A 12,487-nucleotide genomic window follows, 5' to 3' on the forward strand; every position below is an offset into this window, starting at 1 on the left:
ACAATATTCCCTTTTATTTCTAGGAATTCAGTAATTTAAAAGTGCTTTCACATTTATTAGTTTATCAATAGCAACAAAAGCTAATTTAAAAGGAGTCTCGATTTCAAGATCTTCTGATATTAAAAAACAAAAACAAAAAACTGGTTGTTAAGACATGTGGGCATCTAATGTCACCTATGTTGCTGAAAACACTGTTCTTAGGAAACCAGGCAGCCTTGTTTGATGTTTACTTCAGCAACTCCAGAATGAATATAAATGGCTGTCTGATATATGAATGTGAACGTGAAAATCTGGAACCAATCCTATTTTACAGAACACAAGACTTCAGCATTTGGGGCACCTAATTATTGCGATGATAGGTGAGTTTTAGCCTTGATCACATGGCTTACAGCTAGAAATCTGTTTCATAGGAGAATATTTCACGGCATGCAATGAATCTTAAAAACCATGCCATAAACATGCAAACACATGGTTTCAGTTAAATAGCAGATTCAAAAAGAGCTTCATTCCTTTAAAACATAATTTGTATAAAAAACAATGTAAGACATTTGACACAGAATTTTTGATGTGCATGGCTGCAGAATTTTACTTTTTTCCTCTTTTAAAGAACTACCACGTTAAAAAAAAAGGGATTGAATGATTTTACTCTCTTCAGGGATTAATCTAAAATTGTTTCCTTTCATTGTCACTTAAATCACAGTCATTCTTAAAACTACCCCACATTTTTCCTTCATTTGGGAATAAAGCTTAAATTTGGACCTGTACAAATAATATTACATTCGTTCTACTATTGAAGGCTGGTTCCAAATTATACTAAACAGCTTTTCTAGACCAGAACCCTTGAAATTCAGTCTTGCTTGATTGCTTTTGATATTAAGACTTTCTACAACTGTTTCAAGGCAAAAACTGTTCTGCTAATTATTACATACCTGGAAAAACAATCCAAGTTTAAGCTAAAATGATCTCTGTAGAAAGTTTCTGCTTTTTGCACATGGTCACAGTAGGATTTTAAGGGCCAATGCTCAGCCAATGACCCTGCCCAAGACAGTAAAAGAAATTCTTAAAAGCCACTCTACCTTCCTTCCTTACAGAAAGAAGGAACCTCTCTCCCTGAAAGATTTCATGAAAAACAAGTAGGACAATACACTTTAGAAGTTATTTCAAAAAGGATGAGCACTATTTTACCATTGAAGCAGGTCGACTGCTTGTAACAAGGCTTGATCCACCATAGTTTGAATTGAGGCTTCCAATTGGTGCATTATGGGATGGTCCCAATAAACTGTGTATGTCACTGTGACCAGCAGGCAAACTGGTGGAAGGTCCCACGGCATGGTTCCGCAGCACATGGATAGCATCATCCAGTCTGTCCAAACGATCCTCCATTCGAGATTGCTGTAGGGATTGAAAAAAGACATGGAGATTACTGATGTTATCTATTAAATTAATTAAACTGCTATGTTTCCTACTTTGGGATATAGGGAAGACAGCAAGTGAATATGCAATATCAAATAGCTTCAAAAGAAACTACCTGTACTACGAATCAACAATTAAAAAAAGGATATTTGTAGACGATGCTAAATTAACAAAGCTTCAGAAGCAAATCACTGCTTCATAAAATCTATTTACCAATCTAGCATGAGGTTATTTCTTTTAGCTTCTACAAAAGCTGAAGGCTACTCTACTGTGTCTGATACTCAATTATCATTGATAAAAAAGATAACCTGTACTTTAACACTGATCTTTGAAATGAGGGCAATTTGGGGGAGGGTCTTCAAATCCATCAAATTTAAGCTGTAATTTTGTTTTAGGTGAATATTTGTAATACCTATCTGAAATGGTGACCACATCCAAATGTGCTCTTTCACAAAACTGATGAAATGATATTGTCTGTCTGTGAATATACACATGCCCCATACACAAACATATTAGAATTTAAGAAAATAAAAGCACATGCCAGTAGAGCTCTTTTAAAAAGAATCACATTCAACAAAAGCCTATTCTTACATATTGTTACAAAAATGAAAATAGTCATTGTTTGATTTTAAAAGACTCTGGAGTCTGTACAGGCTTGATGATTTTAACTGGATAATAGGAAGTATAATTAATTGAAACACAAAAAAGGCACCATCTAAAAGAAATAGTACCTCACAGACATCCTTTAAGAAGGACATTGCATCTTGCAAATGCTCGTGAAGTTGCTGCTCAACTCGATTTTTCTGGCAAAGTCAAGACAGAACAGGAGGCAAAGCACAGGTTAAGATTAACTCCAAAAGAGATGAGGAAATAGCTGATGTGCATGTCAGCATAACATGTTAGTAAAGTTAACGCGGAGACCTGCAAGATCTACTTGTATTAAGGTATGAGAAGGCTGGGATTTAACAGCAAAGTTATAAGGTTAGCATCTAAATAGCACACATTGCTTATATTTGCTTATATGTGAGAAGAAAACTTTAATTTAAAATGTTCTGTTAGTCACAGAAAAAGAACTTTTCTATTTGCAACCTGGAATTACTGAATGATAGCATGACTTAACATTCCATCAAGTCATCCTTATTTTGTTTTTATAATGCTTCATAATTCTGTGGTAAGCATAGAAAGGCAACAGTAGTTAACATCCTACCACAAATTCTTCACTCTCAATACCTAGACATGCTCCTTTATTCTACTGCTTTGTTTGTCAATGGTTTTGCTTGTACAATTTACATAATACATTCTTTTTTAAAAAAGAAAACATGGGAAACAATACTCTTCCTGACAAAAATAACTGATGCTACATTTAAAAATTTTAACAGAAATGTAATAAACTACACACAGTATCATCATATGAGAAAGAGAAAGAGTAAAATACAACCATTTTGCAATGCTGGACTAATTTTCTCTTACTTGGTCTGTGTTTTTTTTTTTTCTTCTTTAAATTTCCTTTACATGTAAACATAAAATTATAGTAAAATTAAACCCTAGATCTGTCAAAGAAACAAAAATCCCATAACACTATTTTAATACCAGCTGTCCTGAGACCAGAAGCCTGATGTCCCAAAGAACAGATGGTAAAAGGCACACCCAATGTGTCTTATATAGTTCAACTAAATCAGACCATTTGTTAGCAAAGAATTCGTGTGTAATGCTATCCTACTGTTTTTTCATTGTTACTCAAGATTTTCTGGAAAAAAAAAGAACTCCAAACTATTAGATAAAAGAAACCTTGTATGTTTCTCAGAGGCTCTTACCAGGGAGTGGAGTGAGTTTTCATAGCTTGGGGATGAAGGAGCTTGCCCTCCAGGTCTGGGCCACTGACTGGTACCTGTTAAAACAAAACCCAAAAGCACCCAGTGATCTTGATAATGTTCTGAAGGAAAGGGTAAAGATATATTGTAAGTGTGCATAAATTTATGTGAAAATTTTTGTTCAGTCTTCAGCATGTTACTGGCTACTGATAAACCCAACACATTAAAAATTTTTTTTCATTATTAATATAACTGTGTAGGGAGTTGAGAAAAAAACTATACTTTAAAACATAACTACATTTATGTTTGCATGTTCTTCACACTCTGTCCAAATGCACACATATCTTGAGAAAATGTACTTAAAATATGCATAATTTAAAATTCTGTCCCTCCCCCATATTTTTAGTCTTTATGATCATGCTATTAATTACTTACATTAATATTCACCTGATTCTCTACATCATAATTTGCTTAACCACCGTTACCTCACTGCTAGACATTTTGGTTGCTTTCATTTGGCTATTATGAATAGTAACTGAATATCACTATATTATGAACGGTAATACTGTGTTTTTTCTTTTGGGGAATATGCCTAAGGATAAATAGCATTTCTACGTTAAAAGGTATGAACATATTTATGATCCTTAATTCATAAGGCCAAAACTGCTTTCTAAAGGGTCATGTTAACTTGTGCCTCCAGTAATGCACAAATGCACCAATTTCAAATGATTGCAAATACATTTAGGATTATCTGCTAAAAATTTTCCCAACATAGTTTACACCAAAACATATTATTTAATTTGGAAAATATCATCATGAAAATTTTGTTAAATGTTGTTTACTCTTCAACTTTAGAAAAGTGGCAATATAATAAAAAAAAAAAAGGAGACAGAAAAAGCAAGGATACAAGTTCAGAACAGAAAGAATAAAAAGGAAAAAAAAAACAGAATAAAAAAATAAAAGGATTAATTCATTCATGTATTGGGGAGAATGCAGTGTTTTAAAATAGCTTTAGGGACTTCCCTAGTGGTCCAGTGGGTAAGACTCCATGCTCCCAATGCAGGGGGCCCGGGTTCAACTGGTTGGGGAACTATATCCCACATGCATGCTGCAACTAAGAGTTCACATGCCTAAACTAAGAGTCCGCATGCCGCAAAGATCCCATGTGCCACAACTAAGACCTGGCACAGCCAAAATAAATAAATAAAATAAATAATAAATATTAAAAAAAAAATAAAATAGCTTTAAAATAACCAAAATAGCTTTAAAAAGAAAAAGACAAAACAAATGATTGAAAATCTTTACTATTTCATGACTGTGCATTTGAAAGTAAGTTATGCATAGAAAATAATGAAGACCGTTCAATTAAATATATGGTTTTGCTCTTAACAAATCTTCAGTGACAAACTGAATTATCAATATATTAGAAATCTGAAGTTGGAGAAGGTTTACTTAATGTGTCTTGTTTATTGTTAAATGAAATTTTAAACTATGTTCCACCAGAGCTTGTTGTTGCAGGTTAATTTGCCATATTTAGGAAACTAAAAACTTATGGTAAATTGGAACTATTATAGTTCACTTTAGCTGAGTAACCTAGTAATTGTATTCCTATTAATCATTTACATTTTGTTAAGTTGGATACATAGATTCTTAATAACCTGATTATATTTCACAGTTACATGAATACTGTTGGGATTATACAAAACAATTTAAAATACTAAAATTGTAAGAAAAAGATATGTTATATACTTCATCAGCTAACAATTTTTTTTACTTGTAAGCAAACTACAAATTATTCTGAGTACCATTAAAGGCTTCCTGCTAAACATACAAATGTAATCATAACTACATAAATTATGGACAATCTAAAATTGCCCACTGAAACAGAAGCCTTGTGGGCTAATTTTATAATTAGCAATTAGAATTTAGCAACCAGAAAAATCCAGTAACTGACTACATGAAGAATTCGTATAGGGCTTCCCTGGTGGCGCAGTGGTTGAGAGTCCACCTGCCGATGCAGGGGACACGGGTTCGTGCCCCGGTCCGGGAAGATCCCACATGCAGCGGAGTGGCTGGGGCCGTGAGCCATGGCCGCTGAGCCTGCGCATCCGGAGCCTGCGCGTCCGGAGCCTGTGCTCCGCAACGGGGGAGGCCACAACAGTGAGAGGCCCGCATACCGCAAAAAAAAAAGAATTCGTATAAAAACAACCAGCTAACATTTACCATTGATTTCAGTGCATCAGTGCTTTCCAAAACTGATGTAGAATTGTGAATTTTTATGTGGATAAGAGGTTAATCATGATCTATTTTGAAAAAGACCGGAAATTATTTTTAAAAGTTTCCCTTAATGTTTACAATATTTTATTTTCAATCATTTTGCTCCATTTCCCCCAACATCCTTGGGTGATCAGCCTGTGACAGAGCCTGATTATTACATTACTTAATTTGTGTGGATTATTAATACAAGCTTTATATTTAAACACCTCAGAACTGTTAGCACACATCTGCCTTGCAAAACAGGCAAAGCTAGTGGTTCTTCACTAGCTTAGTGTTGAGGAATGAGATGTGTGCACAGAGTTACTCAGGTAAGAAATCACCTATATTCATTATTTTTTTGATAGTGACATGAAGTAACTATGCTAAGGTCTATCTTAAAAATATACTTTATTAAACTGGAAAAATATACATATACTCAAACCTATTTTGTTTTTATTATAGATTGGGCTGCCCCACTGTGATGTACTTGATTAAAATAGAATACTGACATGGTTAAATCACTGTTATCCGTTTGAACTTCATACTAATGCCAAGTTGTATTTCATGGACTGAGCACCTTAAACCCCACTTAGTCATTTCAAAAATTCATGCTATTGGTCACAAAGGGGATGGCTGGATACTTAGACAGACTGAGTAAGCTCAACAGAAGTCAATACTATGGCTGGTAAAGCTCAAAAAAGGGCATGGAAGTTTAGTGGATACTGGGAATCAGCAGACCTGCATTCTGGCTGATCTGTACTATCAATTAATCTTGAGTCCTGACTATAAAATAGGCACTCACAGGGCTCCCCTGGTGGCACGGTGGTTGGGAGTCCGCCTGCCGATGCAGGAGACACGGGTTCGTGCCCCGGTCCAGGAGGATCCCACATGCCACGGAGCAGCTGGGCCCATGAGCCATGGCTGCTGAGCCTGTGCGTCTGGAGCCTGTGCTCCGCAACGGGAGAGGCCACAACAGTGAGAGGCCCGCGTACTGCAAAAAAAAAAAAAAAAAAAAAAAAAAAAAAAAAGGCACTCACAGTTTTTTATTTTTGTTTTAAATCTGCCTTTATGAAGCGAATGAGGTAAAAGATATGAATGCACTCACTCTGTGAACCTAAAGGTCTTTTTCACCATGAGACATTATTATTATTTTTTCCTGATGATAGATCTATCATGTAATCAATGAAGAAAAAAGATACATAGACTTTTGTAATTCTGGCCCACCGACGGCTTATTAGCTATGGATGAGAACTTTGGGGTTGTGAATGGAATTCAAATTCTAGACAGAGACCATAATGCTATAGAATACCTCTGACACTAGACAGATCTGCATCTTTGTCTTTTTATAAAACTAGTACATGAATAAAATACACAAATTTATTTAGAATCATACTGGTATCTTTATCTCTAGCTTGTAATCACCAACTGCAGCATTATTACACAAGTAAGGAAAAACAAAAGTACAAAGGCTAAAAACCTAAGGGGTTTCCCAGAGAATAGGTTATTTCCCCCCTTCCTTCCCTGTCACCTGCTATCTGGTGGTAGACATGCACAGAGGTTTTGGGCTTATACTACTTCCTTCTGTTAGGTAAGGGCAAGCTTTCAACTATTTATATCATTAACAATTTTTGTAATTGCCCTGAGCTTTTTAGTGACCACCCCCAAAAGCTAGCTGTTATTCAAGGATTATAATAAACATACTTGATATCAAAATTTATTGACTATTTCCAGAGAACATGTTAGCTGACAAGAGAATCGAATTATTTGGCAAGAAAATGTAGAAAGGCTTTCTTTGATCACTAAATCTAAAATTCACCCAGTGTTTCTGATCTGTTCTCACTCTGAGTGGGATTCAGTAATATGCCACCTAATAAAACTGGTTAATAAATTTAGAGAATAGATAACATCATTTTGCATGGCTGAGAGAAATTCTTAGGACTATTTACCATGCATTTTCTTATTTTGTTAGTTGTTCCCCTCTGTAATCTCACCCTAAACTCAAACTTTCATGAGATACTCTATACTTGGAAAAGGTTGAATAATCCTAAATGTAGCATTGAAGGCTTTGCTTTCCACAATGTGGCCCCAGCCAACCTTTCCACTTCCAATATGTGAAGAGTTCATAATCAGTCATCTCAAGACTCTGGATGAACAGGTCATGCACTTTCTTACATCTTGATCTTTGTCACACTCTCTTCTTTTATACTCAAAGTTCTTTCTCCTTTATACACTCTTCATGAAGTACATCTGGAGAACTGTAGTTTAAATTCTGACAGTTCTATTTTCATGTGTTTATCTCTATTTTCTCAACTAAATTGAAAACTTGATGAAGTCAGGTAACTGCTTTAACACCAGGCATACTGACAGATGATAAAAATAAATATCTCATTGATGAAAGGAGCCTAAACTGAGGAATCCTTTTTCCCCTATCTCCCCCCACTTCCTCTTTATTTTTATTGTGGATGTTCTGAAGATTGCTATTGAGTACTGCAATTATTAAACTTTTATTCATTGATCTAGAAGGAGGTAAAGAAAGGCAAAGAGTGGTTTTGTTTGTCTGCTTTCCAAGTTCCCTTAGTAAACACATTCTCTTTTTTTTCTTTTTCACATCTTTATTGGAGTATAAGTGCTTTACAATATTGTGAGTAAACAGATTCTCTTAACTCAAATACTCATGTCTTTTCTCAAAGGACAACTGTATTAGACACAGCCATACTTCTACCTTGCTGCTAGAGCCCAGATTTTGCTCAGAAGGTGGGGGAGGGTGTCCATCCTTTCCTACTATGAACCAAGAAAGAGTAATTCTATTCTTAGCTCTTGGGAGAAATCCTAATGACTAAGACAAACATGGTGGTCCCATTTCTGTTGAGTAACTCTGTTAAGCCCAGTGCTGGTCAATGAATCATGAGGGAAAATCTGTTGAAGAGGCTTCTGGAAAAAGATTCTTAAAAGACATGTAATAGATGATCCTTTTTCTTACATGAGACATGGCTATGTCCATATGTGGTACCTTCAACTGCTGTCTTGCCACCAGCCTAAGAAAGAACTGAAAAGAAATAGAGCAGGAGCCCTGTCTGGTCCAGGAGCTTGCCCTGCTATGGGCTTTATACAAGATATCCAAAATCCCCTTATCATTTAATCCAGTCCAGACAAGAGTTTCTCTTCCTTTCAGCCTAAAGTATCATAACTAAAACAGTATCATCATCTCAGAAGCTTCTTTCTTGTAAGCATTTTCTATGCAGGAACGTTATGTTCTTAGCCTGAAAAGTTCCCAAGGAAAATAAGCAGGATTTAAACAAGAATGATGAATGCCTTAGAAACTGCCTATGTTGCTTTGCACCTGTGCAACTATTCTTACAAGGTCTGTCCTGAGTCTGACTGATGCTCAGGCATAAGGAAGAGGGCAAGTGTAGAGTGCACATAGTGGGGAGGAGTTTTTACTCTAGATGACAGGCTTCTGCCACACAAGGTACAAAATAATTTGTACATATTATATAGGAGCTCTGGTTTGCTCTATCTTTTTCATTTTTCCTTCAACTGTGAATACTTTATCGCCCATTGCTTTCCTTTTTTCCTCCTCCTTTCCATGTCTGCTCTGCCAGTCTGGGGTGTGTGTGTGTGGGGGGGTGGTTGTAAGAAGAAAACACTAGATACAGGAGATGAGAGACAGAGATGCACCTGTATAAAATCAGTCTTTGATGCCATTTCAACAGGAGTATATGAAAATATTTTTCTTTGAGTATGACTGCTGAATTGAAAAAAGAAGCCTATTAATACCTTCATTATACAATTTAACATTTCACAGATTTTCATTAATCAGCTGAATTAAAGGTGGAAAGAGGATATCATCCATTAAACATCAAATAAAAACGGAGAAGGGAAGGGTAAGCCGGGACAAAGTGAGAGAGTGGCATTGACATATATATACTACCAAATGTAAAATAGATAGCTAGCGGGAAGCAGCCGCATAGCATAGGGAGATCAGCTCAGTGCTTTGTGACCACCTAGAGGGGTGGGATAGGTAGGGTGGGAGGGAGACACAACAGGGAGGGGATATGGGGATATATGTATACGTATAGCTGATTAACTTCGTTATAAAGCAGAAACTAACACATCATTGTAAAGCAATTATACTCAAAGATGTTAAAAAAAATTAAAAAAATAAAAAAAAATTCAAAAAAAAAGGAAGAGGAAATGTGAGATTTTACTTTGGACCATTATTTTTTGAAAAACGTCTAAAGTTTCTGATTCTTCATTTTACTGATGTCCCTGCATAGATGCTGAGCTCTTCTGCTGCCTGCCTTCCCAACCAGTGTTAATGGAAACCAAAGGACACTTTTATCTTACTGGGCTGGGCAGAGGAGAAGAGGCAGTGGGAACATACAGTAAGGGCCAATACAGCTACCTGAGATGAGAAAGTGAAACAGGCTGTGTGGCAAAAATGACACTGATAATTTTAGTAAAACTCTGCCAAGAGGGTGAGTATGGTTAAAGTTACATCATTCTTCCTGTAATTTCATCCCTCTGTTAAACAACAACTTTAAGTCAATGGGTCTTTCATAGTCCTGTCTATGTGGAGAACAGCTGTTCAACTTTTACTAGACAGCTGAAGCCATGGTGTCTGAGAAAGTGGCAGAACCCACTAATAGCTGAAAGCAGCTGCCAGCAGTTCATCATTTCCACACTGGAATGTTTCTTAGCAGAGTCACAAGGCTAAATCACAGAGCACAGGTGATAGCCAGGGCCCTGATACACCACAGCCTTGATTTTCAGAAACCCTGAACAATGCAAAAAGGCTTCACAGCAACAACAACAATACCACATGGACTGAACTAGTGACTTTGATCAGTAATAGAGAATCATTTCTGAGGTCAACTGTTGGAGGAAAATGGCAATTTTTACACAGTTGTCTAATATCTTTTCCTTAGAACTAATACATTTCTTCTTTAGCATGGTTTTTCTCTAAACACTGCTCAGGAAACACATTCCAAGTTTTATAGCTTAACAGATCAGATCCAAGCATCTTCCTGTAATTTGATTTATTCCTAATAAATCGAAAAATTCCTATTTACAATAATAACAGTTGTATCTCAACAAATTTATACTGTAGGATAGTATCTGGAACTTGTTAAAACTACTGTAAAAAAAAACCAGGAAAAAAGCAATGCAAATCTGAACACTTATTTAACTCCAATAACAATATTCATACACATTCACAAACAGTTCTTTTCTTCAGCAAAAAAACCCTACATTATCCCCAAGAATATATATATATATATATATATATATATATATATATATATATATGAAATAATAACTCAGTGGACTTAAAAATAAAGACAAACTAGTGCAGAGTTTTTCATTTGAGTCTTATACATGGTATGTGGAAAATGCAGAGAATAAGGAAGAAAGATGTTATATGTACTTCTAAATAGGCTATTTTATTTTCTATGTTAGCTTATCAAAATTTTTGATTCATCTCCTTCTCTATATTTTACCTTCATCCTAATTGCTTAGCCTTATTTTTTATCCTGTTATAATAATTGTTCTTAGAAATTATCACAAATTATTTTAAGAATCAGAGAAGATATGAAGAAATAATTCAAACAGCAAATACTTCAATATTCTCCAAAATGAACTCAGGAGAAGGCTCTGTTTACATGTTTTCTCAGGATAGAAATGATTTTTTTGGTGTGAGTTTTTACTATATTTTATTGAAAAATAAACTTCAAATATTTCCAAGTAGCCCCATGCATGTTATCAAGTAGTTAGATAAAACAAAAGCCTACCTGTGAGAGGTGAGGGGGATCCAACTGGTGTTGATGGATTTGATGGAAAACTACTGCTGGTATGGTCAGGAGAATAAATCTAACCAGAAAACAAAAGATATGCACATATCAGTGTGACAAAAGCAAAAATATAAATCCATTTGCATGGAGTTATTTTTATAATCTAAGCTGCCACCCTTAAGGCTCAGAGTGAAAAACTGTTTCATCAATTTTAGAACTATTCCATTATGTAAAGCCTATAGAAGCCCCAGTTTTAAAACTCGGATTAAAAAGTATCATATATACTCTAATATGAGAGGAATAAACAGATCATACCTATTTCTTTATTATCCTAGTTGAAAGTAATTTAAATTTCTAATTGCTAGAACAAAAAAGAGAAGTGATTAAAAAAAAGAGAAGTGACTATAAAGTCAAGTCTGATAAACAATCTTTCTAGAATATACCAACTAAATAAATTTTATTCATTAAAAATAATCTTAGGAAACGGTTATCTTTTGAAGAGAATAGTCCTTAAAAATAGTTTTAAGAGTCAAAGAAAGTGATTGTTAAAAAGTTACCCCTTATTTCTTTTAGAAAGTTGTTTCAGTAACTACATTTTTGCCAAATTTAGCTCCTAATGATGTGTGAGTGTTGTAAAAAAATCAAACTTGCTTTCAAAGGATATTTTGTCACCCTTGAAGAAAGTGAAAAAACCCTGAAAGTTCTTAAAAAAATGTTCCCAAAATAATCTGTGGACTTTACCTCCTAAGAGGATAACATATCTGGATGCATAAATTTTGGTATTTTGGCTAAAGGTTTTGTTGCAACACTTTATATTTATTTCATATTGCTAAAAAAAATAGTGACAGAAATTCATTCAAGTTTACATAATTAACCATTAAACCTTTAAAAAGTCTCCTTAATCCACGCACCAACGGTTCCTAGGAACTCCTCTCTAGGACAATCCCATTCTTATAACAGGCCTCATAAATCATCTTCACATCTCAGCACTTAGGGCAGACAAATCAACTTATTCGGAGAAACTGTGGTCAAATATTTTAAATAGGAACACTACTTGTGGGTGCAAAGTGTCATCCAATAGAAATAATCTTGCTCTGAGTAAGTTTAGAGCTCTAATAAATTTAAAGAGGCCCAAATTATGGCATATATGGGGTCTCAGCATTGGTTTTAAAGACAGTATAACACATTGAAAAGTATGTCCCAGATACTGGGACAGGC

At 35.1% G+C, this 12,487-nt stretch overlaps 1 protein-coding gene across 6 annotated transcripts in view; it reads right to left on the reverse strand.

Annotated features, from left to right (window-relative positions):
* The window catches only part of TCF12 (transcription factor 12), a 393,224-nt gene that overhangs the window by 28,807 nt on the left and 351,930 nt on the right, over positions 1-12,487 (reverse strand). For all 6 annotated transcript variants that reach the window (XM_060097288.1, XM_060097287.1, XM_060097289.1 and 3 more), the window contains 3 exons: positions 11,270-11,348; positions 3,228-3,301; positions 1,186-1,392 (listed from right to left, as the gene is read on the reverse strand). In XM_060097288.1, coding sequence (XP_059953271.1) covers positions 1,186-1,392; positions 3,228-3,301; positions 11,270-11,348 — 360 coding nt within the window. The remainder of the gene's footprint in view (positions 1-1,185; positions 1,393-3,227; positions 3,302-11,269; positions 11,349-12,487) is intronic.

This window comes from Mesoplodon densirostris, chromosome 4 (assembly GCF_025265405.1).
Source record: "Mesoplodon densirostris isolate mMesDen1 chromosome 4, mMesDen1 primary haplotype, whole genome shotgun sequence".
Taxonomy (NCBI): Eukaryota; Metazoa; Chordata; class Mammalia; order Artiodactyla; family Ziphiidae; genus Mesoplodon; species Mesoplodon densirostris.